Below are 26,072 nucleotides of genomic sequence, written 5' to 3' on the forward strand. Positions count from 1 at the left end.
AGTTTCTCAAGAACATTCATCTACACTAAACAGCAGCGTAGAATAATACAGCTAGCTCCTTCCATTTACTTGTATTGTTTCACCGCATTAGTCGAAGTGGTAAATGATACACTCGCAAAGATAAATTCCCATCAAACAACGTGAATAATCACACGGCTGCTCTCCTCTATGTTCCATGGCCATTTGAAAAGCTCCTATTGCACAGTAACAGTCATACGTCGGAAGAATTTTACATCAAATCACTCTCTCACCACACTCTCCCAGCAACACTTACTCCTTTACAAATTGCCAGATACTGTACGGTCACTTAACAAGCAAACTGTTTTCAAATACTTGGGAGCGAGACCGGTATCAAGCTCACAAAGGGCGTTGATCGCTGAGCTCTCTAAAGTCGCCGGTCTGTTACTGATATTGTTCCCCAATTATAATGAACGAGGGAATTGAAAATCTAGTATGCTAGAAGGGAGAGATGAATAAGAATGAAGTACAAATGCTAACGGAATATCGGAGAATTGTTTAGGGCTAAGAGCTAATTTTTTGAAGGGGAGCCATCTCGGCATCATATATGTAAAATAGCGGGTCTAGAATTTTTTCTATTTAGCATGTTGTGTACTTTTAATTCATCGCGTACGTATTAATTTTCGACCGTTTCTGCTCAAAAGCACTAAGGAAAACTCAAAGGCACATCTTTTCACTGACCTGCACCATCGTTGCTATCGTTTTTGGAAAGGTACATGTATGCCTTACGAATAGAACGATCCGAATTGATATTGGTTTGTTAATTTTACACTTGCATCCTCTTTTCTATCTAATTTTTGTATTGTGCCTCACATATGACTGAAATCAATGGTTCTTGTTATGAATCAGTATCTCTATTAACAGTCCTATAACTTTTGTTTTGGTTTTAGATGCTGATGCTCCATGACCTTGACGGAATACATGTGCTTCTTCACTATTTCCTGCAACTTATTTTCAGCTTATTGTGTCATTATCATCACGGTATTACGGATAATTTTGGATTATGTCAGTATTGTAATAGTATCTGATCGTTACTCATCCCTCCAGTTCTTCATAAAGTCGTCCGCGTAGGAAAGCGTAATTGATGCACACAAACCTTGTCTCACCTTTGTTGTATGATAATCTACTTGTAAAGATATTAAAGTATTCTTGCAGAGACTCTTGTTTTATATACATAAAACACTGATGAGACTGACTGCTGGCGTTATCAAAATAGCACCAATCCACTGTTCCCCAATTTTAAGTCACATTCCAGCTCCTCGTTTTCTACAGTCGGTTTCTCCCATGCAGGGAGATAATGCTTAACAAAGAAATACAAACCCATTTAGATACAAAAAAAACAGTTACATTAGGATCTGCTCCATATGCCCACCGCTGGCCGGAGTGGCCGTGCGGTTCTAGGCGCTACAGTCTGGAGCTGAGCGACCGCTCCGGTCGCAGGTTCGAATCCTGCCTCGGGCATGGATGTGTGTGATGTCCTTAGGTTACTTAGGTTTAATTAGTTCTAAGTTCTAGGCGACTGATGACCTCAGAAGTTAAGTCGCATAGTGCTCAGAGCCATTTGAACCATTTGAACCATATGCCCACCATCAAAATTGGAATGGGTAGGAACTGAACAAAATTGTCAACTCAGCATTCCATTAATTCTCCTTTATCAGGAGAGAAGCCACTGCTCGTCATCATATCGCGCAAGCCATGGTGCACGTTCGACGGAATCGGAATCAAGTATTGTAAATGCGCTTGCTCTGTAAACAAATGAGAAACCTGGCATCAGAGCAAGAAATAACTTAACAGGGAAGAGATTCATGAGATCTTAAGACAAGCAGATGTCATCCTGTTTCTATCTCCCGCAGAGATAATCTTTGTTTTAGGGATAATTGTTTGCGAGCTTCTAACAGGCATCACTGTATTATTTATTTCACAAGTTTAGATTCGTTGCACTAACGGATTAGATATTAATCTGTGAGTGTTTTCTTTTCTTTTCACGTATGTCTATAATAGGAAAGGCAACAGACAAATAGCCGTATGACATACGCCGTGGCTTTTGTAACTGCTGTTGAATTACATGGCCGCACCATTATCATTACTGACTAACCACTCGGATAATCGTAATTCGGTACCTCTTACACAATTATCAGTTTTTTTTTTCGATGGGAAGACTAGAGCCGGGACGCTTGACCTAAAGACTTCTGAACTGCAATTTGAAAAGTAGCTCGACATTTGAAAGCTAGTACTAGCGACCAAGAAGTCGGGCTTCTTGTGCTAGGGACTAAACCTGTCCGTTAGGCATCCGTAGGAATTCAGTCGCAAATAACTTGTGGTATCCCGAAGAGAAGATCATCTATGAAGCTGACTACGAAATAGAGAAAAACCAAATATCAGTCGAAGAGAATGGAAACTAATGCTTACAGTCAATATGTTCAGCAGGCGAAATTGTACCACTGCGTGCTTTACACTGCTGTAATCCTCTTTATGGTCCCCACGCGGAATCAGCAAAAATATATAATTTCAGTTACATTGTGGAAATCAATGTTTTAATTGTTACGGTTTTCGAGTATTCCGCTTGTAAAGATGATCTGCTGATACTATCTGCTGCACGTAAATGCATAATGACAGTAGATTCAACGTCTGGTTTTTTCATGAGTATCTCTAACTCTCATCAATGTGAGTCACACCTATGCACTGTTAAAAAGTAGTTAATAAGTCGCTTGGATGCGGCTGTGTTTAACAAAAATTACACCAAGTCACAAACCAATGCAAAAACATCGTTTCTCTCGCTTTTTTGTGTGAAAATTCGTACTTCTCAGTTTCATTCAACTCCTTCGAAAACTAAAATCAAAAGAAAGAAATTCGATTATGTGGACAACAAAAACCCGAACACTCAACACTAAAAACTCTCGAAAACTGAGGTTTGCTCGTAGAAGCTGTATAATGACGCAAGCCCTTATATTCTGAAAGCTATTTGGAACCTATTTAAAATAAATTTAAGTAAAACGGAATATGCAAAAATATTCCTAGTATATGTCATAGTACAACTTGAGCTATTCATACTACCTATATTTATTGTTACGGTCTGTCGTAGGCAACAACACTATTTACAACGTTAGAGAACCCTCTGCTATGCTCAGAAAAAAATTAATAATTTTTTTTTAAGAATACTCTTTAGGAATATTCCATCAGCTACTCGTCCTTACGACAAATATTATCTCGAGTACCTAAGGCAAAGAGACAAAGTAATCTTCTTTAAACCATTTACACATTTTTATTTATGTATTGCTTGCGTTCTCTCACTTGAAGGATCGATCTGTTAGCGGCCATGTCACCCCTTCTCAGTCTTTGATTAAAACAATTAAAATACATAAAACCATAAATCAGTATTGCCAAGAATAAAATAGAAGTTTGCGTTTGATCACGTGATGAATACAGTCTTCAAAATCTCTATGGATGATGGAGCTGTGGGCTTGAGGCAAGATTTACTAGGTGAACTTGGATGCATATCGGAGTGGAAAAGAGACGATATGAAGAATACTAGTGGATAATGAGAGGAAGTATACGGTAGTTGAAGGGTAGCATTACAGTTGCACAGAGAAAGATGGGTCGGAGGCTTCGATTCAAATGGAAAAGGTATGATGGGTTATAGTTGAATCAATAGATGTCGGGAATGATTTCATGCGCTAGGTGGAAAAGGCGGTTAAAATTATCGTGGGAAAGGACATGTGTGGAATAGCAAAGAACATGTAATCTGGTGACAGAGGCATGGCACCGGCCGGGGTACTAAGCGATTGGGTATGTATTGGGGTGCAGAGATTAGACTTCTGCGGAAGATATTGGACTGGCGAAGGTATTCCAGATTGAGCGGTTATCGAAACTTTATTAACTGTTATTGTGTATTGTTGGGGAGGGGTATAAGGATACGGAAAGCGAGATGGCGTGGAAGTCGTTCAAGAACTTTAGACGAGTAGTAAGTTTTAGTAGGGACAGATATCCATGAGCATTTGCACAGGTGTTGATGGAGCTTGTGAGTGTCTTGTGGACATGGATTGTAGTCGAGGGATCTAGTCCCCGAGTTAGGCTGATAAATAGTTTTAGTTCAGTGGAGTTTGTTTTGGATGTGTAGTAAGGATTCGAAGTAAGATTTTAATCGATTGTTCCTCCAAGGAGCTTCGGTGTTTTGGTTAGGTGAACTGGGCGGTTGTGGTGTCAGGTAGAGGTTTCGTGAACCGAAATCTCAGATATTTTTCCTGTAACCATTAAATGTGTTTCTGCTTGGTCGCTGTTCACTGCAGAAGATGTAATTATTGAGGTGCAAATACGAAGGATAGTTGGGACAAATGAAGGATGTTGGACAGCTAGGAAATCTGTGTCGTCAGTACTGCAGTTGAAACTTGGGAAGGGATGACTCAGGAATGTCGGCTTTGTGTACAAGGTAAAGTAACAAGCGGATCCTAGCGCCATTTCTGCAGTTGGCAGGAAGATATGAGAGAGTCTGACATAGGATCAAAAGTTAGCTAGAAAGAATGTATTTCGGAAGATTTGTTGCCTGGTAGCTGGAGTTCGAACAGAGCGTCACAATGGCATATATGGTCGTAGGCCTTTGCTATGTCTAGAGATAAGAAGAAGGAGGTTCGGCGAGTGCTCTGTTGTTCCTATAAGAAGCAGAAAAGTTGAGACTTTACAGTTTCTTGATCGAAAGTATGAGTTAAATGATAAGTAAATGAACAGCCTAGGTGCAACCAGGCGTTGATGTACTTTATTGGGGACATGTTGAAAATGTGTTCCCCGACCGGGACTCGAAACTGGGATCTCCTGTTTACATGGCAGACGCTCTATCCATCTGAGCCACCGAGGGCACAGAGAATAGTGCGCCTGCAGGGACTTATCCCTTGCACGCTCCCCGTGAGACGCACATTCCCAACATGTCCACACCACTACATTCGTAGTGCGCCTAATAGATGTTTGCCCATCATATTCATTACTCGTGGCAGATTAATCTACCAAGTCCAATACGAGTTCGGGCATAGCGTAACTGTTCTTTCGGGAACAGATACTACGGTCATATATAGTTAAAATATGGCTTCCCGGTCATTTACCTTCTTGTGCGAACGCACACGCTATGCACGAAATCGTACGGGACTTGGTAGATTAATCTGCCACGAGTGCCGGATATATCTGTGAGACACGTTGAGTAGTTGTACATGTGACGATAATTTCTCGGAGGCATTCTAAATAAATGTTTTGCGCTGTAGACATCGCCTTCTATTGTTTATTCAGAACATAACAAATCATTTAACCAGGTTGTCAACATACATTTTTCTGCTGGTTATCCGAAAAATCTCGAGAAGGTGGGAAATTCTAGGCAACTCATACATCTACATGACGGTAGTATCTGTTCCCGAAAGAACAGTTACTGTAGATGAAAATGCAGCTTTTCTATAATGAAATGATAAGTAAATGAACACCCTAGGTGCCACCAGGCGTTGATATACTTCATTGGGGACATGTTGAAAACATGTATGTGGAGTCCGCTTGGATTTCTGCCACCTTTCCTTTTCTATTTGCTCTGCTCCTTTTCACAGCGTCATATGTGTATGTAACGTGAATTAAAAACGAAATATACTGACAATACATCTTTAATAACCACTACTCGTTCATCAGTCATTTAATATATTTGTTCTTAACTAAGTGTCTTGTTGCTCCATATGTGTGTGTAGCTCATCATCACATCCAAACATTCACCCGTGGTGATGGAGTACAATATAATTCCATTTTTCAAAACGAAACCTCTCCACTAGCTTCCAATACAGCTACTCAAGTCCACCTCTGTAGCTGAGTTGCCAGTGTGGCTGACTGCCACGCGATGGACCAGGATTCAATTCCTAGCACTGCCATGGATTTGTTGTTTGGAGGACTGGAACGGGATACATGCGTCCTCGTGATGCTAACTGAGGATTTACTTCAATGAAGAGTATCGGCTCCAAGGCCTGCAATGCCGACAATGACTGAGATAGCGATGTTCTTTCACCACGCCCCTCCGTACCACCTCCAAATGACTCTGTTGGCGGAGGATGCCACAGCGGTCGGTTTCTCCCGATGGACCAGTCTGAAGCCAGAACGGCGGAGCTTCTAGAGAGCCATCTAGACTGCAACTTCAAGATACACTGAAGCGCCAAAGAAACTGGTATATGTAAAAAGGCAGAATACGGCCTGCGATCGGCAACGCCTATATAAAACAACAAGTGTCTGGGGCAGCTGCTAGATCGGTTACTGCTGCTACAATTGCGGGTTATCAATATTTAAGTGAGCTTGAACGTGATGTTATATTCGGAGCACGAGCGATGGGACACAGCATCTCTTAGGTTGCGACGAAGTTGGGATTTTCTCTTACGACAATTTCACGAGTGTACCGTGAACATCAGGAATCCGGTAAGACATCAAATCTCTGAAATTGCTGAGGCCGGAAAAAGATCTCCAAAACGGGACCAACGACGACTGGAGGGCATCGTTCAACGTGACAGAAGTGCAATCCTTCCTCAAATTGCTGCAGATTTCAACGCTGGGCCATCAACAAATGTCAGCGTGCGAACCATTCAACGAAACGTCATCGATATGGGCCTCATTGATAACTGCACGACACAAAGCTTTACGCCTCGCCTGGGCCCGTTAACACCGACATTGGACTGTTTATTAATGGAAAAGTGTTGCCTGGTCGGACGAGTCTCGTTTCAAATTGTATCGAGCTTATAGACTTCTACGGTTATGGAGACAAACTCATGAATTCATGAATCTATGGACCCCACATATCAGCAGGGGACTGTTCAAGCTGGTGGAGGCTCGCTAATGGTGTACGGCGTATGCTATTGGAGTGATATGGAACCCCTGACACGTCTAGACACGTCTCTGCAGGTGACACGTACTTAAGCGTCCTGTCTGATCATCTGCATCCATTCATGTCCATTGTGCATTCCGAAGGACTTGGGCAATTCCAGCAGGCCAATGCGACACCCCACACGTCCATAATTGCTATAGAGTGGCTCCAGAAACACTCTTATGAGTTTAAACACTTCCATATTGGACACCAGACTCCCGAGACATGGACGTTATTGAGCATATCTGGAATGCCTTTCAACGTGCTGTTCAGAAGTGATCGCCACCCCTTCGTACTCTTACGGATTTATGGACAGCCGTGCAGGATTGATGGTGTCAGTTCCCTCCAGCACTACTTCAGACATTAGTCGAGTCCATGCCACGTCGTGCTGCAGCACTTCTGCGTGCTCACAGGGTCCTACATGATATTTGGAAGATGTACCAGTTTCTTTGGCCCTTCAGTGTATTTGCAGCTTATGACATTAATTCAACAATTTCTACCACAAATGTCACTAGGGAATAACAAAATTTCATACAAGTAATCCTGAAAAATGCAGAAAAGCGTATGTGTTAGTGATGGATCGAAACATAATGAAACTGTTGAAAGAGAATAAACTAACCCTCTTACGTCTGTCCCTATTTCGTGGCTAGATTCTGTCGCTTGGGTTGGGGAGGGGGGGCTGGCTTGAGAGCTTCGACATGATGAAACTAAATTAGCATCCCGTTTCGTCCGCCGCATGTGCGGTGTGAGTTTGATGGTTTAGAGGGTCCCTTCTCACTACGAATCTTTGGTAAAGATTATAACGTTAAGAGCACGTGCTACCCTGTCGCAACCACAACTTCGTCGGAAAATTGATGCAGTTTGGCTGTATGTTTGGTGTGAATATTTGCGAGCTCGCCTCATTTGAGGAAGACTAGCCGGCCGAAGTGGCCGTGCTGTTAAAGGCGCTGCAGCCTGGAACCGCAAGACCGCTATGGTCGCAGGTTCGAATCCTGCCTGGGGCATGGATGTGTGTGATGTCCTTAGGTTAGTTAGGTTTAACTAGTTCTAAGTTCTAGGGGACTAATGACCTCAGCAGTTGAGTCCCATAGTGCTCAGAGCCATTTTGAGGAAGACTATTCTAAAGAAAGGAAAATTCTTTTCCATAGTTTCTTTCAAAAATTGTCATAAAATTGAGTTACTGATTTTCTCCGGCGCCCAGATTAACACCTACGCTGTTGAAACAAGTATTAAAAAAATTGGTGAACCATTGATTCCTGCGCTCGCGGTCATACTTCAACTTCAAACTTGCAATCATTAATATATCATAACGTTATTTCTCAGGTATTCGGACTGTATACATTTCATTTACAAACTGTTTAAAGCTCTTTTCGATCCTTAAAACACCAAAATGTTATTTTGTAAATACTCGTCGTCGGATTATTACAAAACCAAAGATATAATTCAAACTTTTAGCACTTCACAAAATTAAAAGCTTTGTTCATATACCAACTGATTAAAATTCCATCATAGATGCTAAGGAAATTATCTTCTTAGTAGATATACAAACCTGTATGTATCTTTCAATGATCATAAGGTACATTCACAAACAATTAAACTGAGTTTATTTTCGCAAACGATATACGACGATAGACCACGTAATAAAAGGTTCAACTCATTCCATGCCACCCCATTGGTTCAAAAAGTTCCGAGACTCGTTTAATTAAAAAATAGAGAAACGCTAAGATGATGTTTGTATGCTTCAGATGCTCAACATAGCCCTCATCCTCTTCCCCCTTCTTCAGTACAGAATGTTCATAGAACCATTTGAAACTGTAAGAAAGTCATCCTTTGGCATGTTTTCAAAGAGTTGACCCTACAAGCGAATTCCTTACTTTTGTCGTTTTGTGGTAGGTTCGCATTAGTAACACCAAGTCTTGCCACCCGTGACAATTCTTTTTGCGAAGAATTGTTCTCGTTTTGATTTTCAGTCAAGTCACGGCAGGCATCCAGAAGTCGTTGTTCTTGTTCGGGAGTCAAGGGGTGCGATACAGATTTTGCACACCCTTTTCTCTCCTTCACAACATTCTGGAGAATGAGTTGGACTCTTGATTTAGAGGTGTTGCTCTATTGCGGTTTGTGACACAACAATGTTAACACACCAGCCACACGCCCATTACATAACACTGACTGCTCGCAGCTGATGGTCGAATGCAGCTACGTTGTTTACAATTGGTAATTCAAGCTGTCACCGTAGTTTGTGGCTGACATAAGGCATACGCCGGAAGCTGTCACCCTAGTTAGTGGATCACAGTGTATACGCCGAGAGTAAAATCATTCTCGCAACTTTTTGGATTTACGGTCTACAGTAAATTGCACAGTCATTCTTTAATTTCTTTATCAGAACATTATCGCCTCCGGATATGTGGTATGTCTTAGGTTTTTTCCTCAGTGGCCGGCCGTCAACCACCTACGTGATCCGGCGATCTGATACACTCGCTAGATCTCTCCGACGAACCATCGAGAAGCACTAATATTCATATTCCTCCTTCTTAAAAAGTCGATAGCCGATCCTGCGGTCGTCCATATTGCACGCAGGAAGAGTTGTGGAGTGTGTGTGACCCGCTGGTTGTGACGCATGTAGCAGATGATCGCTGTTGTTCCCCACCACACTGTGGACACGCACTGGACCCGACTTTTGTTACACGCCACGATCCTCGTCTGGTATGCAGGTTGCAATAGCGTGATAATACCGGCCGTTGTTGGAGGTGCATGGCTGTCAAAAGCAGCTCGGAGAAGGGCGCCCCCGGCAGTTAATACGGCGTCATTTCATTAGCGCTAATGTTACTGGTCGCAGGATCCAGCGCGGCACCCCTGCGCACTGCCTTCCGGCCTTTCTGTGTGTCTGCTGCATCGCTGAATCGCGCAAGGGCAGTGGCAAACCGGCCACACAGGTATCCACTTTAATTAGCAAATTGAACTGTTCTAGTAGCGAATCGAGGCAGTGTCCGCTGAGAGTACATTGCGCGGGTTCCACTACTGCTAATGTGCCAGCTACTATTAGTAATCCACGCTGTTCCATCAACGAATCCACTGACGCAATTGCAAATATACGCCTCCGAAGTCACCATCCAGAATAGGGGGTAAGTGGCGTCATGGTGAGATTCTATTAAGCTTTCATCCTTTGACGAACAGCACATAATACGTACATACCGTCTGGTTTGGCGTACAAGCGACGTAAGCGCAGTAAACTACAGTGCATGAGGTCAGACAGTGGCAGTCAGCAGACAGTGCTAACGAGGAGAACACGGCAAGTGCCATAACGCGATTCAACAGGAACTTCGCTTATTGGAAGAGGAGTCAAACTAAGCCAGCAGGTGTCTCAGCTTATCAGTAGATACTCGACCGCTTTTTTGAAAAGGACCGTCCATGTTTCCGATGTTCCGTAGATACCTTTTAGAGCGCGATGTGCTCAGCCGAATTGGTGGCGCAGTAGCTAGCGGAGTGGCTTCTCACTTTTGCGTCCCGTATTCGAAACGAGAGTATTGTTTTTATTTACTTTGTTTTTTCATTTATCTATCCATGTCCATAGAAGGTGACTACACGAGTGTTACATATCACGTTATCGAATAAAAGGGCTTTAGATTAATTGTAAAATTACAACTGCGTTTCACGATAAGTGCCATATGTTTATTATATATCTATTATGCTATTTTATGGGTTTAGAATCTTTATAAATTCTCGTATTTTTTACATTTCATTCTTATATCAGATCTTAATTCTTAGTCTTATGTTTATTCTGTAGAAAGATTTGTTGCATTTCCTTAGATGATACCGATCGTAGAAATATAAGAAACATAGAAATTCTGGAAAATAAGAGTATTGCGCTAAGGTACGTTTGACATTCTTTGGTATGAATCTCACTCGGTAAAGAATACATAATGGGCCACTTTTCCGAAAATGGGGGCTTGCAATTCTTTATGAATCACGATACACCATATGAAAACACCGGAAGTAATTTCATACAATTTTTTCATTCATTTATTATCTTTTTTTCTTTTTAATTCATTTGCCATACAATTAGTAGACGAGTAAGCACAACGTTATTTCGGTATAAATTACATAAGGTTCATGTATTAATCTTCTATGGACATGCGTAGATAAATGTAAAAATAGACGTTGTTTTCTCACAAGTGGTCGAGTATCTACGGACAGGCCGAGACATGTGTTCGATTACTTTGACCCCTCTTCCACAGAACGAAGTTTCTGGGTTATCGCGTTATGGCACTTGACATGTTCTCCTCGTAATTCGTGGATGTGTAGCCGTGGCGTGTTAACGTTCTTGAGTTAAAAATCTCTAAGCAGCAACATATCGCTAAGTCAAGTTACAAGGTACCCTCCGGAACGTTTTGCAAAGTTTGTAAGGCATGTCTTGACTCCAGAACAAAAACAACGACGTCTAAGATAATGTGACATTCGAATTCAGTATCCCAAAGAAGTACTCTTCTGAAAGTTTCACAAGGATGAATATGAACGTTCTGTACATTGTAGGGAAGTGTATTGTACCTTGGAATCCTTTCGAGACATTCGCCTCTTGCCAACACTATAACAGCAGTTCAATAAAATATCCTATACCACTTTGGAATGGTGGTATTGTCTTTTTATGTGCTGTAGTCACTTTCCGAAATTAAAAAAAAATTATGCTGGAAAATTAACGTTTCTCCACATGCGAAAACACGTACCAACGCACAACAAGGTCATGTAACCAGGAGCAAATATTATCTTGATACTTAAAAGCGTTTCGGTGAGAAAAAAAATCTTGTCAGTACTGTACTTCGTCGTTTAATTATCACATTAATTACACCTCTAAACACCAATAATCGGTAAGTGCGATCAAAATTAGACATAGTAGTGTCAAAAAAGCAATATAAACTTAAATACATTTCCAAGCTGAAGCTATTGGAAATTGAAGTAAACTTCCATTTTCAAGATAGTTAAATTGTTAGACATTAACGAAACTCAGTTAATTTGCAAGTATCACAAGTTTCAACGAATTATTTCTTAAACATCCATACTTTAGTAGATAATTTTAAAATTTTGTAAAATTTTACTTGTCATAACGGTCTATACATGAAGAATTAACGAAAAGCTTTACTATATTATACAGAACTTTAATGTATAGAACTCTAAATATTAACAAATTCTACGCAAGACGCAACTTCAGTCCTAACAACAAAAACTGTACAAAATGGTGGAAACTGCTTGAGGCGCTGTCTCGTACGCATTCCTTTACGTGACTCTAAAATCAGTCACTAGACTGAAGTGCCGACCAAAAACGTCATTATGTGTTCGTAGGTAGACTATCCCTCCAGTACAGTACTTTTCCCTATTCAAGTTGTGAGAGACATGTAAAGCGTGTGGAACATTAAAGTCACCAACCCTTTTTTTAAATTAATATAGTCTCGAAACTTTTTGCAGGAACGGGGCACATTATTTCCGTGTCCTACTTCTTTTTAAATTCCTAACTATAAAATGAAGCCCAGATTTCTATAGGCATAAGAGACCTCCGATAGAAACGTTAGCATAAATAGTTTTCCTACCTTTGCGATTAATGTTCTCTTTACGTCACTCTCTGGACGAAACATTACTAATTGGTTATTTTGGAAAGAACAAGTTCTCTTCCAATACGAGAATATCTTCCGTCTCTGATGGCCCCGCCTCAACGGAAACTTGAGCTTTGATTGCATTTCAGTGACTTCGAAGAGCTATTATGAAATTAAAATTGTATACATCAGGTATACAATACATTACAAAAACTAAATTTCCTTCCACAATCATAATTTTCTTATAAATGTATCCTTCGTTGTTATATGTATTACCCAATGCCACCAATTTAGACGTGATATGACACCATCTTCACGTCATTACTAGCAACGCATGGTGCAATCAACACTCGCGATGTATACTTGCTCTATCCTCCCAGACCTTTAACCATACTTCAGCCTCTGAACAGTAATTATACTAAACTTACCCAAGCAAATGCTCCAGTAAACTAACTGAGGCAGCTAATCAGCCTTCAAAAAAAAGCTCTCATTTTTTGTTTAATGCACTTACCACTTTTATCTTTACCATTTCAGTAAATAGTACCACCATCATATAGGATAGTCATCATCATCACCATCATCTAAAACGGTTTTGTCTCTCATGGGTTCCAACGCTTGAAATGCTATCACTTTTTTATCTGTTGATATTCTCATTCCATATTAGGCTGCAATTTAAACCTTTTTGTCCATATTCTCCTATTATTATTCCATCATCAGGAAATAGCATCGTCATAGCACTGAAGTTATCACTTCTTAATACTTCATTTAACAGAATCAATCGTTTACGAATGATATCGCCAATGTAAACATTGGAAAGTTTGGGGGACAGTGGGCCGCCTTGTCTGACTCATTGATTAATATCGGCAGTCTATCACCGTCCTTACAGTACGGGTCCTTATTTTATTATTTTTGTACAATGACTAAAATGCCGTAAACAGATATGCTGCATCTCCCATTTGTGCAGAATAGTATTAATCAATGTCTTTATTTTCGTCGAAGTTAATAATTAAAATTTTATAGGATTTAGATCTTCTCCGTTATTTGTATTTTACTAGCATCATCCTGAGTTGTAAATCATTACAGCTCTCTAAAGAATTTCCGCTTCTTCTCAATTTTTCTTCTTTAAAATCCGGCAACCATTAGATTAATCACTCTTGACTTCTAAACGAGAATAACAGTACTTTCAAGGGTAATCCACTACTTAGTGCTATAATCCAATACTTAATGTTACAATGTCCTCTTTTATTTTCAGTTATATTTGTTTTCGTACTAGAACAAATGTTTGTATTCGAAACATTGTACTAAGGATGAACAGTAAAATACATCACTATTATTTACATATATCTTCAAAAACTGCAATACTTTGTAGGTATGATTTATTGTTCGTGTTGTGCTTTTGTCAAAAGACGAACGTGAATTTCCTTTCCTTCCTCTTTCTGTAGGATCATAAAAGTTGATAGAAGATACTGTATTGTCCAATGAATGAAAAATCAGCTCTCCTACTTGGATGATCGTGTTCGGAGTGCCGGTTACATGTTGTTTGTCTGGTTCAATTTGATTCTGTGAACACATTCTTGCTCCACTCAGAATAACAGAAGCTACAAACTGCGTGAAACGAAATCCTGTATTGGTGCGATTAATTGCAACATGCACCCTTTCCCATTAGAATTTGGGATGGTTGATGGGTAATCTGCATGGCTTACATAAACATAAACCACTGAATATTAATCTAGATCTACATGTAAATACGACGGCTAAACGAAAGCAATGCTGATGTCATCGCACTTTAGGACCCTTCCCAATTTCCCACCCCCTCGCCACCTGCACGCCCACGGTCTCCCAAAGAACGATTCCGCTACTATCAGTGAACAGCTGCTGATTAGAATGCAGATTTCTGTTTCAAACTATAAAGGTTTATCACTCTCCTCACAACAGAGTGGTAATTTCATTGCAGAGATTATTGAACGGCTGGGACCATAGGATAACAGACCGTATTGGATATGCGCATTGCTTGATATGACTGCCATAAATCTATTTTTCTGTTAGAATACAATACTGTGATAATAGTATACAACTGAAGTCGAAGAGAAGGACAGATTAGAAGGTTAGTTTATGATTTGCAGTTAAATACTTGGCAGTGCTCCTGCCATCGTTATCATACCAAGAATGAGTACCATATTTTTAACACAATATACAGGTAACAGCTATCCATCGTATAGCTTAACGTTTTCAATAGCAATAAACGATATCTATTTTCGACAGTCAAAATGAATTAGTACGAAACCGGTGATACAATTCTTGGTGTTCCAAGGATTAACAACACAGTAAGCCAACATTGTCACTCAGTGACTCAGAATACTACCCTTATGTAATAATCAGCCGTGACAATCTCTATACGTTCTTTTTAGTACCATAAAAGCACCCTGAGGCGAGTCTCTAAAACGCTGAAAACAATGACCCTGTTTCAGGACAAAGAACATCAAAATTCCCATCTTTCACTATAGCGCATACACATTTTTCTCAATGTTCCAAACATTTGGCAACATCTTACGTTTTCTGACGGTTTTTGTGGGTCGCCAAATCTTAGAAAGGCATCTTCGGTTTTTCTTTCTTTGCCATTAACGAGAACAACAGCTGATATGCGTCTGTGATTCATTTTCTTTTTCTAAACTCAGAGCTGATTCCCATGAGAAAGCCACAGTTACCTGTCTGATTGATCTGTTTATTACTCTGGACAGAAGCCACTTATATGAGCTCTCAACCAGATTATGCGATCATCGATATTACAGATTAGACCATTTGGCCAGTTCCGGCTCAGAACTGTTCGCTCCATCTTTTTAAAGGGTGGTCATTAATTTGTTTTACTCTGGGATACTGCAGCAAAGCAATCTTAGTGACTCTACAATCTTCCATACTCTGGACCAGATCAGTTTATTCTATATTTATTTATAACATCAGTAACTAACTTCACATTTAATCCGAGTCTACCATCAGCATTGTTATGGACTTGAAATAGTAGGTACCTTGGCTTTAGGGGTGGTAAGGAGATGCACTTACCAAATACAAACGTTTTACCTCTTTATTTTGCCTTAGGATCACTGAATAGCATTTAAGTTCTGAAAATTTAAAAGAATTTAATCAACAGAGAAGAATTTAATCACAATAATCTTTCAGATATTATCTTTAAATATTTGAGGAAATATTTTCACACCTCTCTTTTTATTTTTTGGAGATCTGAAATTTTAAAATCTGACTTACTCTTAAAAAACCATAACAAAATGTACACCTCACACATACACCATAAGAATAACTGATTTAAATAATAATTAAAAGGAAGCTGAAAATAAATCCTTTAGTCAGAGCGAGATTACTGGCTTGAGCTTAGCCCATACAGAGCACTGTTGCTTGATTCAGCTCAGGGCTTAAGACACATGCAACTTATGCTCAAACGTAAGAGCCGCCGCAAGGCTGTAACCTCGCGGGACGCCATAGAAGTCACGGCTAGGAAACGAAGTCCAGAGAAGTTCAGCGAGCGCCAGCAAACGAAACGAGAGCACTCACGTCTCAGATCCAGTAGGGTGTATGACGCTACATAATAGAGAAACCTCATTTCAGTTTCTCTTATTCAGTCAGAACTTTGAATCCATCTGTTGCATTCGTACAACAATAGTGGAGGGCTGAAATTGGACGTACTTGTCGGCAGCGAGTTCTATACGATCCTTATTTGTGGAAATTAAGTATATTTTCAATAACGAAAGAGCTGCAATGTTGTACAGTTTAAGTAGGATCTTCTTTCAGATTTTACGTTTTAATGCTATTCGAACTGTGCCATAGAAATTTCTGAATCCTTGGAACTTCGTTTTGACCTCATCACATTTGGCGTTGATGGGATTGCATTTTCCTGGAGACATATGAGTCTCAACTTTACGTCTGCAGGAAAATGTAATTCTAAAAGATCAATAGGTCACCTATGCCTTAGGTACAGGCAGGATTTCTTCATTCGAAGATGGGGTGCTATTCCAATATTGGAGATCCACAGCATTACCGACGATTTAAAAATGGGGAAATGGCCAGAAGGCGTGAACTGAAGCTTCTGTTAGAGAGGGCATCGGACTAGACTAAACCATACAGATGTAGTAGTCACAGCATATTTGCCTAATAAGCAGGAAATCTAGGATCAAGTCCTGCCTGAGACCGAATTTTAATTCATTACTTAAGCTTCTGCCCTTACCTAATGATTTTGTACTGTCAAGATTACACATCAAATATTTAAATTGAGTTATTATTCGATATTTTGTCCATTTATTAAAATTTTTGCTCATTGGTTCTAATCCTTGAAATGCCATCACCTTATCTTTCTTTGTTACATCACATGTAGCAGCGAACTACTCCTGTGTGCTTTTTTTTTTTTTTTTGCCTGCTACGGCTTAGTTGTCATCAAAAAGAACAAAAAGAAAACTTGTAAACTTACGTTGCTGATAATACAAGTACCACCCTGTGCGATAACTGTCGCTGACGTGGCACGTTGCTTGCCTGTTCGCAGAGTACCTCATGTCGGGCAGCCCGCGCACGTACCCAGCCAAGCCACCCAAGTCCCCCGCTGGGGCAGCGGCCGCCGCCGTCACCGCCGCCGGCGCCAAGGATTTCCTGCAGGCGGACAGCATCGCCGCCTCCAAGAACAACACCATCTCCAGCCAGCACCGGTGAGTAGCTGTGTTTGGCACACTCTTCTAGAAGGCTACTGAACTCCCATCCATGAGCGACATTTCATTTATTTCGCTGGTATGTTTCAGCTAGCGAGGAGAACACGCAAGTGCCTTAATCCGATTTCCCAGAAACTTCGCTCAGTGGAGGAGGAACCAAAATAAGCGAACATGTATCTATAGATATTTGACCGTTTCTGAGAAAATGACAGTTAAAGCTGTGGACGTACTTTAGATGTCATTAAGAATGCGATAAGCTTAGCTCAACTGGCGGCATACTGGCTAGCGCCGCGGTTTACCACTTTTGCGTCACTTGCTCGAAACCTGATTGTTTTTATTTTATTTTATTCATTTATCCACCAGTGTCCGTACAAAGTTTCTGCATGAATGTTTCTCAAAAAATAGGTCAAATGACTCTAAGCACTATGGGACTTAACATCTGAGGTCATCAGTCCCCTACACATAGAACTAGGGGGGTAGGACGTCAAACGGGCCGACTTGGAGCAGGAGAGGCACCACAGGACATTTTAATTTCCACTGTCTATACTTTTACAAATAAATTCATAAAACTTTGTCAGCATGACCAGGAAGGATTCAGAATTCACACTCATAGCAGTGGATGTTCTAAAACATAACGAAGTAATTTTTTTTACATGTGAAATTTCATCTTTTTTTTTTTTTTTACTAATGGCTGCATTTGTTGCTATAGGTACTCTTTTCTTCATAAATAAGGGAGATTCTTCGATTAATTTTGCACAGCATACAAACCATACTTAAAAGTGTATGAAACTCTAGAATTTTCAAAATATATTAAAAACTGTGGTAAAAATTGAGGTAATTAACTACAAAATCTGTGATTTTTCTAAACATGAAGTTTAAAATATAGCAGCTCATTCGTTTTTTCATAAATTAAATAAATTCTAGAGTTTCATACACCTGTCTGTATGGTATGTATGCTGTGCGAAATTCATCGAAGAATCTCTCTAACTTATGAAGAAAAGTGTACCTACAGCAACAAATGCAGCCATTAGTAAGTGAAAAAATGATGAAATTTCACAGGTAAAAAAAATTACTTCATTATGTTTTCAAACTTCCACTGCAATGAGTGTGAATCCTGAATCCTTCCTGGTGATGCAGACAAAGTTTTACGAATTTATTTGTAAAAGTATAGACAGTGGAAATTAAAATGCCCTTTGGTGCCTCTCCTGCTCCAAGTCAGCCCGTTTGACGCCCCTTAAACCCAACTAACCTAAGGACATCACACACATCCATACCCGAGGTAGGATTCGAACCTGCGACCGTAGCAGCAGCACGGTCCCGGACTGAAGCGCCTAGAACCGCTCGGCCACAGCGGCCGGCTGAATGCTTCTGATCAAGTTAGAAGTTACCAGGGCTTTTTTGCAAGATACGTGTCATTATACAATATATGTGTATGGTATTTTTGGAGGTAACAATCATTTTAAATTCTCGTATTCCCATATTTTATTCGTATATAAATTTTTAACTCTTGTATGTTACTCTTACGTTCATTCTCCATGAAAATTTGGTGCATTCCCTTGGAAGATACCGATCGTAGAAACATTCAGAACACAAAAGTTCCGTACACCACGAGCTTCGTGCGTGGCAATTTTTCGACAGTGACATTTTTTCTTATGATTCTCCCGTGAAAGGAACGTCGTTAACACTACTGAAGATTTTACGTGTCGGTAATGATTTCGCGGCAAACCACGCACAGTCATCACTTTTCCGAAAACTGGTGCTTGCAGTTGACTGTGAATCAAGATACACTACAGGAATTTCACCGAAAAGAAGATCAAATAATTTCTCCATTCATTCTTTAATTATTCTGTTCTCTTAATTTTTTAATTCATTCACCAGACATACAATTAGTAGACTAATAAGGACGACGTTATTTCAGTATAAATTGGAAAACATTTGTGTACTAATCTCCTACGGACGTGCGTAGATAAATGAAATATCCAAATAGAAGTAAAATGATAAGCGAATTTTGAACGCAGGACGCGAAAGTGTGAAATCGCGACGTTAGCGACTGTGCGACCACTTAGGTTGATCTACTTACTCTCCGAGAGGCAAATACAGCGCCTCGAAAACTTTGACCGTAGTTTTCTGAGAGACGGTGTATATCTGCGCATAAGCCGCGACACGTGTTCGGTCGTTTGACACCTCTTCCGACCTCGATGTTGAGCGCCCATAAGCCCCAACACACCACCACCACCACCACACCTCTTCCACCGAGCAAAGTTTCTGGGAAACCAGGATATGGCACTTCCTTGTTCTCCTCGTCAGTACATATCATCGATTGTTGAAGATCTTATGGGAAATGTGCAGTAGTCTCCATGGCACTTCAGCCGCGGAGAGAGTATCACCTCCCTGGCTAATGCCTCTTGTTGAAAGAGGGAGACCTAAGTACATGGTGCAGTGACAAGTACAGGAGCCGAGAGCACGCCGGTTAAAGCAGTATTATACTGTTTACTACGATGTTCTGGCGGTACTGGGACTAGCAACAGTGGCTACGGAAATTCCGAGGGTATTGGTGACACAAAAAGGATGTGGGTCACTAGTTGAAAACTCTTGCTTTTCTTTCGCAAAGTAATTCTGGTGATTTCTGCAAGACATCTATAATCTGAAAATTCACCTAGCAGGAAATATTACGGCGGCAGAGTAGAGGGACGCTTGTGACCATTGAGAGCATATTTTAACTAATGCTTATGAGGTAACATAAAAAGAAGTAAAAAATGATGACGATGTGTCGCGATGTGGACCACGGGCAGTGGGTGTTGAACTGGAGTTGATGGCCCGAATATGCGTGGGTAATGCGGCACCTACTGCAGCAACGGAGTACAGGCAGGAAGCATGAATAGCAGAAATGAAGAGATTCGCCATCCTACGTGGAGCGGCGAGAAAGCTGCCGAAAGGGACGCGCTGTAGACAGTTTACCGATGTGAGGAAGGAATTCGGCAGAAGATTCGAGGACCTGTTGTTTGCTTTCACCGTGATCAGTTTCGAAGAGGTGTTTGCAGTTAAGAAGAGTTACTGTCGAGGGGGGCCACGGCGTTAGGATCACGGATTTACTTCAAACTTCGTACATTTTTAGTAGTCCAGTAGGACGACGTAACACGCAAGTAGTAAGGCGCACTGAATCCGAGAAAACTCCAAGAGAATTTACACGCGTCAGTAATGTACTGCTTACTTGCAAGCCTGCCCACGAACGGTGGCAATCATGTGGTTACTATCGAAGCTCCGTAATCGGGGAATCAGTAGTTGAATCGGATCCCATTCTGGATTTTTTTTATTTGTATTTTTAACACTAGTCATGTTATTTCACATATATTACATTTGATATCTAATAAAATCAAAAGACACGCGTATCTACATTCACTTTTATTGATTTTGTCATGTATTTGAATGTTTGCTACTTTTTGATATCACATAAAATATTGTATTTACGAGGGTTGGAACTTAAATAGTGGCATCTATTTATTCTCAACCGATACAAAAGAGCTACATGTTTTCATCTGTTCTTCAAAGTAGTCACCAGCGTTGTGTAGATCCCGTTGCTAGTGATGTGGAAGGCGCACTATGCCGTTAGCAGAGCCTGTTCTGCTGATGGTGCGAATGGAGCGGTCTACTGCCCGTCGAATCTTTGGAACAGTTCTGAAGCGAATGCCAAGAAGTGGTTCCATCATCTTCGGAACCAAATCAAAGTCACAAGGACTTAAATCGTGTTACTGTTTGTTTTTGGAGCATCACCTGCAAGCAGCTTTGCGAAAGAAGCGGCGGAAATTTCTGCCCAACCCACCCATCATTTTGCACGACAATACTCGGGCCCATACAGTGCAAACTGTGGCTGCTCTGTTCGCCCGATGGCACTGGGAAGTAGTTTACCATCGACCAAATTCCCCAGACTTAAGCCCTTGTGACTTTTGGCAATCCGTGTGGGGATCTCCTTGAAGTTTCCACTAGCGACATAAATTTTGGACGTCAAAAGGGTACCCAAAATGAAATTATGACAATCACAGGTGCACACACTTTCTGGATGCTAATGGTATTAACAAATATGTATCCTCCGAGAATAACAGGTACGTACAATCTTGCTGCTGACAGTTAATACTTTCCCAAATATTTACAGTATCTTCTGACAAAACTACTCAATTGTTTTTAAAATATGTTAGGTTCCCTGAGCTGGAAGATACGCATTTACGATGAAGAGGCGTATAAAATCATCTCAAACATCGAGAACTTAATTCTGGTTTTAACCGTAGCTGAGCCATCAAGAAAGTGGCAGCTAATAACAAACCCGTTTGTTTAGAACGGAAATTCTTTCAAGCCTCTGCTCAAATATCTCTGGTGCTCAGTGCTCAGCCGCATCCGTCAGCTGTCAGTCAGTCTTTAAGTAGGAAATCACTTTCAGGGCGAAGCAAATAAGTTAAGCTGTAACTTTTCATTTTTGTGGCTTTTGAGAACGAAGTCTCGCAATATCCAAGTGTGGCTTAAGTCGAAACGTTTTGTCCAGAATGTCTGGCTTTAATTGCTATACGAGCACATGATGATCAGTTATTTTATGTCTTACATCTACAGATCTTAAGTCCGACCCCGGTAGCTGAGTGGTCAGCATGACAGAATGTCAATCTTTAGGGCCCGGGTTCAATTCCCGGTTGGGTCGGAGATTTTCTCCGCTCATGGGCTGGGTGTTGTGTTGTCCGAATCATCATCATTTCATCCCCTTCGACGCGCAAGTCACCGAAGTTGCGTCAAATCGAAAGACTTGCACCCGGCGAACGGTCTACCCGACGGGAGGCACTAGTCAAACGACATTTACATTTATTTATAGATCTAAAGATGGCTCAATGGATCCCACATTGGTCGTACTCTGAGACATGTATGAAATCTAGACGGACAATAAAATTTTGTTGTGAATAAGTAATTTACATTTACATCATGGCTACATTTGATTCCTTTGCATGCCTAATAGAATAATGGATAACTGACTCACGCTGGGAAATCAACTAGCTGGTGTTTGGAAACTTTCTCTCTCAGAACAGACCTCGGAAGGCTCAACGATACCGACCGACCGCCGTATCATTCTCACCACAAATGGCGTCATCGGATGCGAATATGGAGGAGCGTGAGGTCAGCAGACGGCTGTCTCCGTCGTTGTCAGTCTTCGTGACCTACACTGTCAGGTAACTACTCAGTTGGCATTACGAGACAGAGTTCACTCCAGTACGTCAACAGTGCATGTCAACCCATTTGGTCACCCATCCAAGTGCCAACCAAACCCGACGGTGCTTAATTTCAGTGACATGATAGGGACTAGTGTGTCCACGACGGCACGGCCTTTGAATGACGTATAAAGCTAAGCGGCAATTTTAACCACAGTTTTATTTATTTTATTGATGGCTGATTTCCATGATTATATTGCTTAAAAAATACAGCAGTGAGCCATTTTTTATAGATTTTTATTTGTATTTATATAGGTACATAAAAAGTGGCTGATGGTTGTTTTTCTTAAAGTAATACCACCCTTCCAGTTGTCAGAATTTGTGGTTACCTTGTGTTTCCACACTTTCCGGCTCGGTTAGCGTGGGCATCCCTTAGAAGTGGCTGCAGGTCCACGAGACCCAGTGCTGCCAGGCGCAAGACGGCAGAAAAACTTCGCAACCTCTGCACCCTGCCACTTCGCCACCCACAGGCTGGCGTGCCCAGCTCGGTCCGGACACACAACGATCGCGCGTCCGTTGTTTTTGCTCTCGGACAGCGAGGCGGGCTCCTGCCGTGGGCGCGGCCCGGCGTGGCTTGTTTACACAGATCTCTTAGCCAAAGGCCACCAGGGGAGAGGCGCTGCTGGGACTGACTGCGTCGCACTGAATTCCGTGGAGGCCCCACAGCCAAGACTCTTCTCTGACGTCTTCTGTAAATTCACTTTCTGGTTTTAATTTCTTCTTTTGCACTTTCGCCTCACAGGTGTCGCGTTGCACACTGAGGTGACAAAAGTCATGGGATACCTGTTACTATTGTGTCGGACCTCCTTTTTGCCCGCACTGAACTACCATTCTGGAGGACGACTGTTGAATCCCACGTCCGGCCATCCAGATATAGGTTTTACGATATTTCCCTAAACCGCTTCAGGCAAATGCCGTGATGGTTCCTTTGAGGCCGGCCGTTGTGGCCAAGCGGCTCTAGGCGCTTCAGTCCGGAACCGCGCGACTGCTACGGTCGCAGGTTCGAATCCTGCCTCGGGCATGGATGTGTGTGTTGTCCTTAGGTTAGTTAGGTTTAAGGAATTCCAAGTGGTAGGGGGCTGGTGACCTCAGATTTAAGTCCCATAGTGCACAGAGGCATTTGAACCATTTTTGGTTCCTTTGGAATAGAACGCCGATTTCCTTTCCCATCCTTAACATAATCCGAGATCGTGCTCCGTCTCTAATGACCTCAATGTCGACGGAACATTCAATGAATCTTCCTTCCTTCCTCTTGCCTGGCGTAGTGAGGCAGCTTGATGTGGCATAGACTCCAAAAGTCGTTGGAAGTTCTTTGCAAAACAATGAGCCATGCTGCGTCTACAGCAGACCATAACTGTGAAAGTGTTTCCGGAGCGGGATTTTGTGCACAAACCGACCTGTTAAATGTTCTATGGGATTCACGTCGGGCGACGTAGGTAGCCAAATCATTCCCTCGAATTGTCCAGAATGTTCTTAAAACCAATCTCGAGCAGTTGTGGTCCGATAACATGGTGCAGTGTCATTTATATAAATCCATCATTTTTTGGGAATACGATGTCCATGAATGGCTGAAAATGGTCTCCAAACAGCCGAACGTAACCATTTTCAGTCAATGATCGGTTCAGTTGGACCGGAGGACGCAGTTCATTCCATGTAAACACAGTCTATACCATCGTGCAGCTACTACCAACTTACACGGTGCCCTGTTCACAGCTTGAGTTCATGGCTTCGTTGGGTCTGCAATACATGTAAAAACTATAAACACGTGAAATAAAGACTCATCTGACCAGGCCACGATCTTCCAGTCGTCTGGCGTCCAACCGATATGGTCGCGAGACCAGGGGAGGCTTTGCAGGTGATGTGCTGTTAGCAAAGGCACTTGCGTCGCTCATCTGCTGCCACAGCCCATTAGATTTCGCCATACTGTCCTAAGGATAACATCGTCGTACGTCGCAGTGGATTTCTGCGGCTATCTCACGCAGTGTTGCTTGTCTGTTAGCACTGCCAACGCTACGCAAATGCCGCTGCTCTCGGTCGTCAAGTGAATACCGTCAGCCCTGCGTTGTCCGTGGTATTCCTGACACACCCTTGACATTGCGGCACGGAATACTGAATTCCCTAACGATTCCCGAAATGGAATGTCTCATACGTCCAGCTCCAACTACTACTCCGTGTTCAAAGTCTGTTAAACCCCGTCATGCAGCCATAATCACATCGTATATCTTTACACATGAATCATCTTAGTACGAACGACAGCCCCACTAATGCACTGCCCTTTTCTACTTTTGTACGATACTACCGCCATCTGTTTATGTGCATATCGCTATCGCATGATTTTTGCCACCTTAGTGTAAGTTCTAGGTCTTTTTTTCTGTCCAGCAGTACGTCCTGGATTTAGGTCACGGAAGAATGCAGATTTTACAGCCTAACATTTCGTTACGCTTTCATCTGTTTACACACTGTGGAAATAGATAATTCTGTGTGTTCACAGCACAATTTTTTCAAGGAACTGCGTTCAGCGTTTTACCGCCTGCTGGGTCCGCTACAAATGCGTATCCAGCAACGAACTTGTGATGTCACACAGTTGCCTTGCCTGACACACATCATGAACGTTCGGCTACGTCCGGGAACTGGCAGAAAAGCAGTACGTGAATGAGAGGTACCCACTGAGATCCTTAACTTTGTCTATGTTATCGTGATCTTGATTATATTTAAGCACGCAGCTATGGAGTATTAAATTGGTGTGAAATAGCAGCGCGCTCCCCGCCGGAGACATTAGCTGGAACTTGTGAGACATGTAGTGTTACGTGGTGTGACTACGCCATAAGGCCAGCATATAGCGACGGCCCCGACCACTTTCAACTCTAGCAGCCGCTTCGACGTACGCGTATAATATTTAAAGTTGAGTTTCGACTACTTTACATATGGTGAAGACACTCAGCCAGTTTAGTGTGTAAAATGAGTTATTAGTGAGCAGTGGCTGTTATTTTTCTTCTCTTTGCTACATGGAATTCTACACAAGTTCACGTGAGTGGAATAAAACTCTAAGGCAACTAGAGTTAATGTTTCTCTGGATGAAGTCACTTGTGTCTTGTCAACCAAGTTATTTACCCTGTTCTGTTGACACCCATAGGCTGAAGACTTATTTTCGCGATCCTGTCTTTCATGTATGTATATTTACTGCCGGAAAAAGTTAGTACACCTGGAAAGACGAAGTCGATTTTGATCTGATGACGGAATACGCTACCTGAGGGTACTGCATGTACTGATAATGGTTTGAACGTCGTCCGCCAACATATAGCATAGCAGAGTAACTACCAGAACGTCTTCTTTGTCTTCCCTTTAATAGGGAATGCCCACAGCCCGAATGCTGAGTGTGGTGCAAACGTATGAAGTTGTAGGCAACCTTGCAAAGGAGATACACTCGTGCTCTCTATAGCCAACTGAGCAGTTTCAAAAGGGTAAAATTGTGGCCTTCAGAATGGCGGGATGGTGATTTTGGAGAATTGCCACAATGTCCATGTAGCGCAGACTACCGCCAGGATCATGGTACTGTAAGGGCAGTAGTGGCAGATCGTACAGCTGTACAGCTACTGCAGCACAGTTAAGAGGGCTTGTGAACCCAGGCGTGTCAACACGACCTGTCGTGAACTGGTTGTTA

The 26,072-nt window shown here is 41.7% G+C and overlaps 1 protein-coding gene across 1 annotated transcript in view; it reads left to right on the forward strand.

The window, feature by feature from the left end:
* The first annotated feature begins 15,896 nt into the window (after positions 1 to 15,896).
* LOC126252316 (myb-related transcription factor, partner of profilin-like) overlaps positions 15,897 to 26,072 on the forward strand; it is a 90,003-nt gene continuing 79,827 nt past the window's right edge. The window contains exons 1-2 of the mRNA XM_049953201.1: positions 15,897 to 16,038; positions 17,009 to 17,168. Of these exons, the coding sequence (XP_049809158.1) occupies positions 15,897 to 16,038; positions 17,009 to 17,168 (302 nt within the window). The remainder of the gene's footprint in view (positions 16,039 to 17,008; positions 17,169 to 26,072) is intronic.

The sequence above is a fragment of the Schistocerca nitens genome, chromosome 4 (assembly GCF_023898315.1).
Source record: "Schistocerca nitens isolate TAMUIC-IGC-003100 chromosome 4, iqSchNite1.1, whole genome shotgun sequence".
Taxonomy (NCBI): Eukaryota; Metazoa; Arthropoda; class Insecta; order Orthoptera; family Acrididae; genus Schistocerca; species Schistocerca nitens.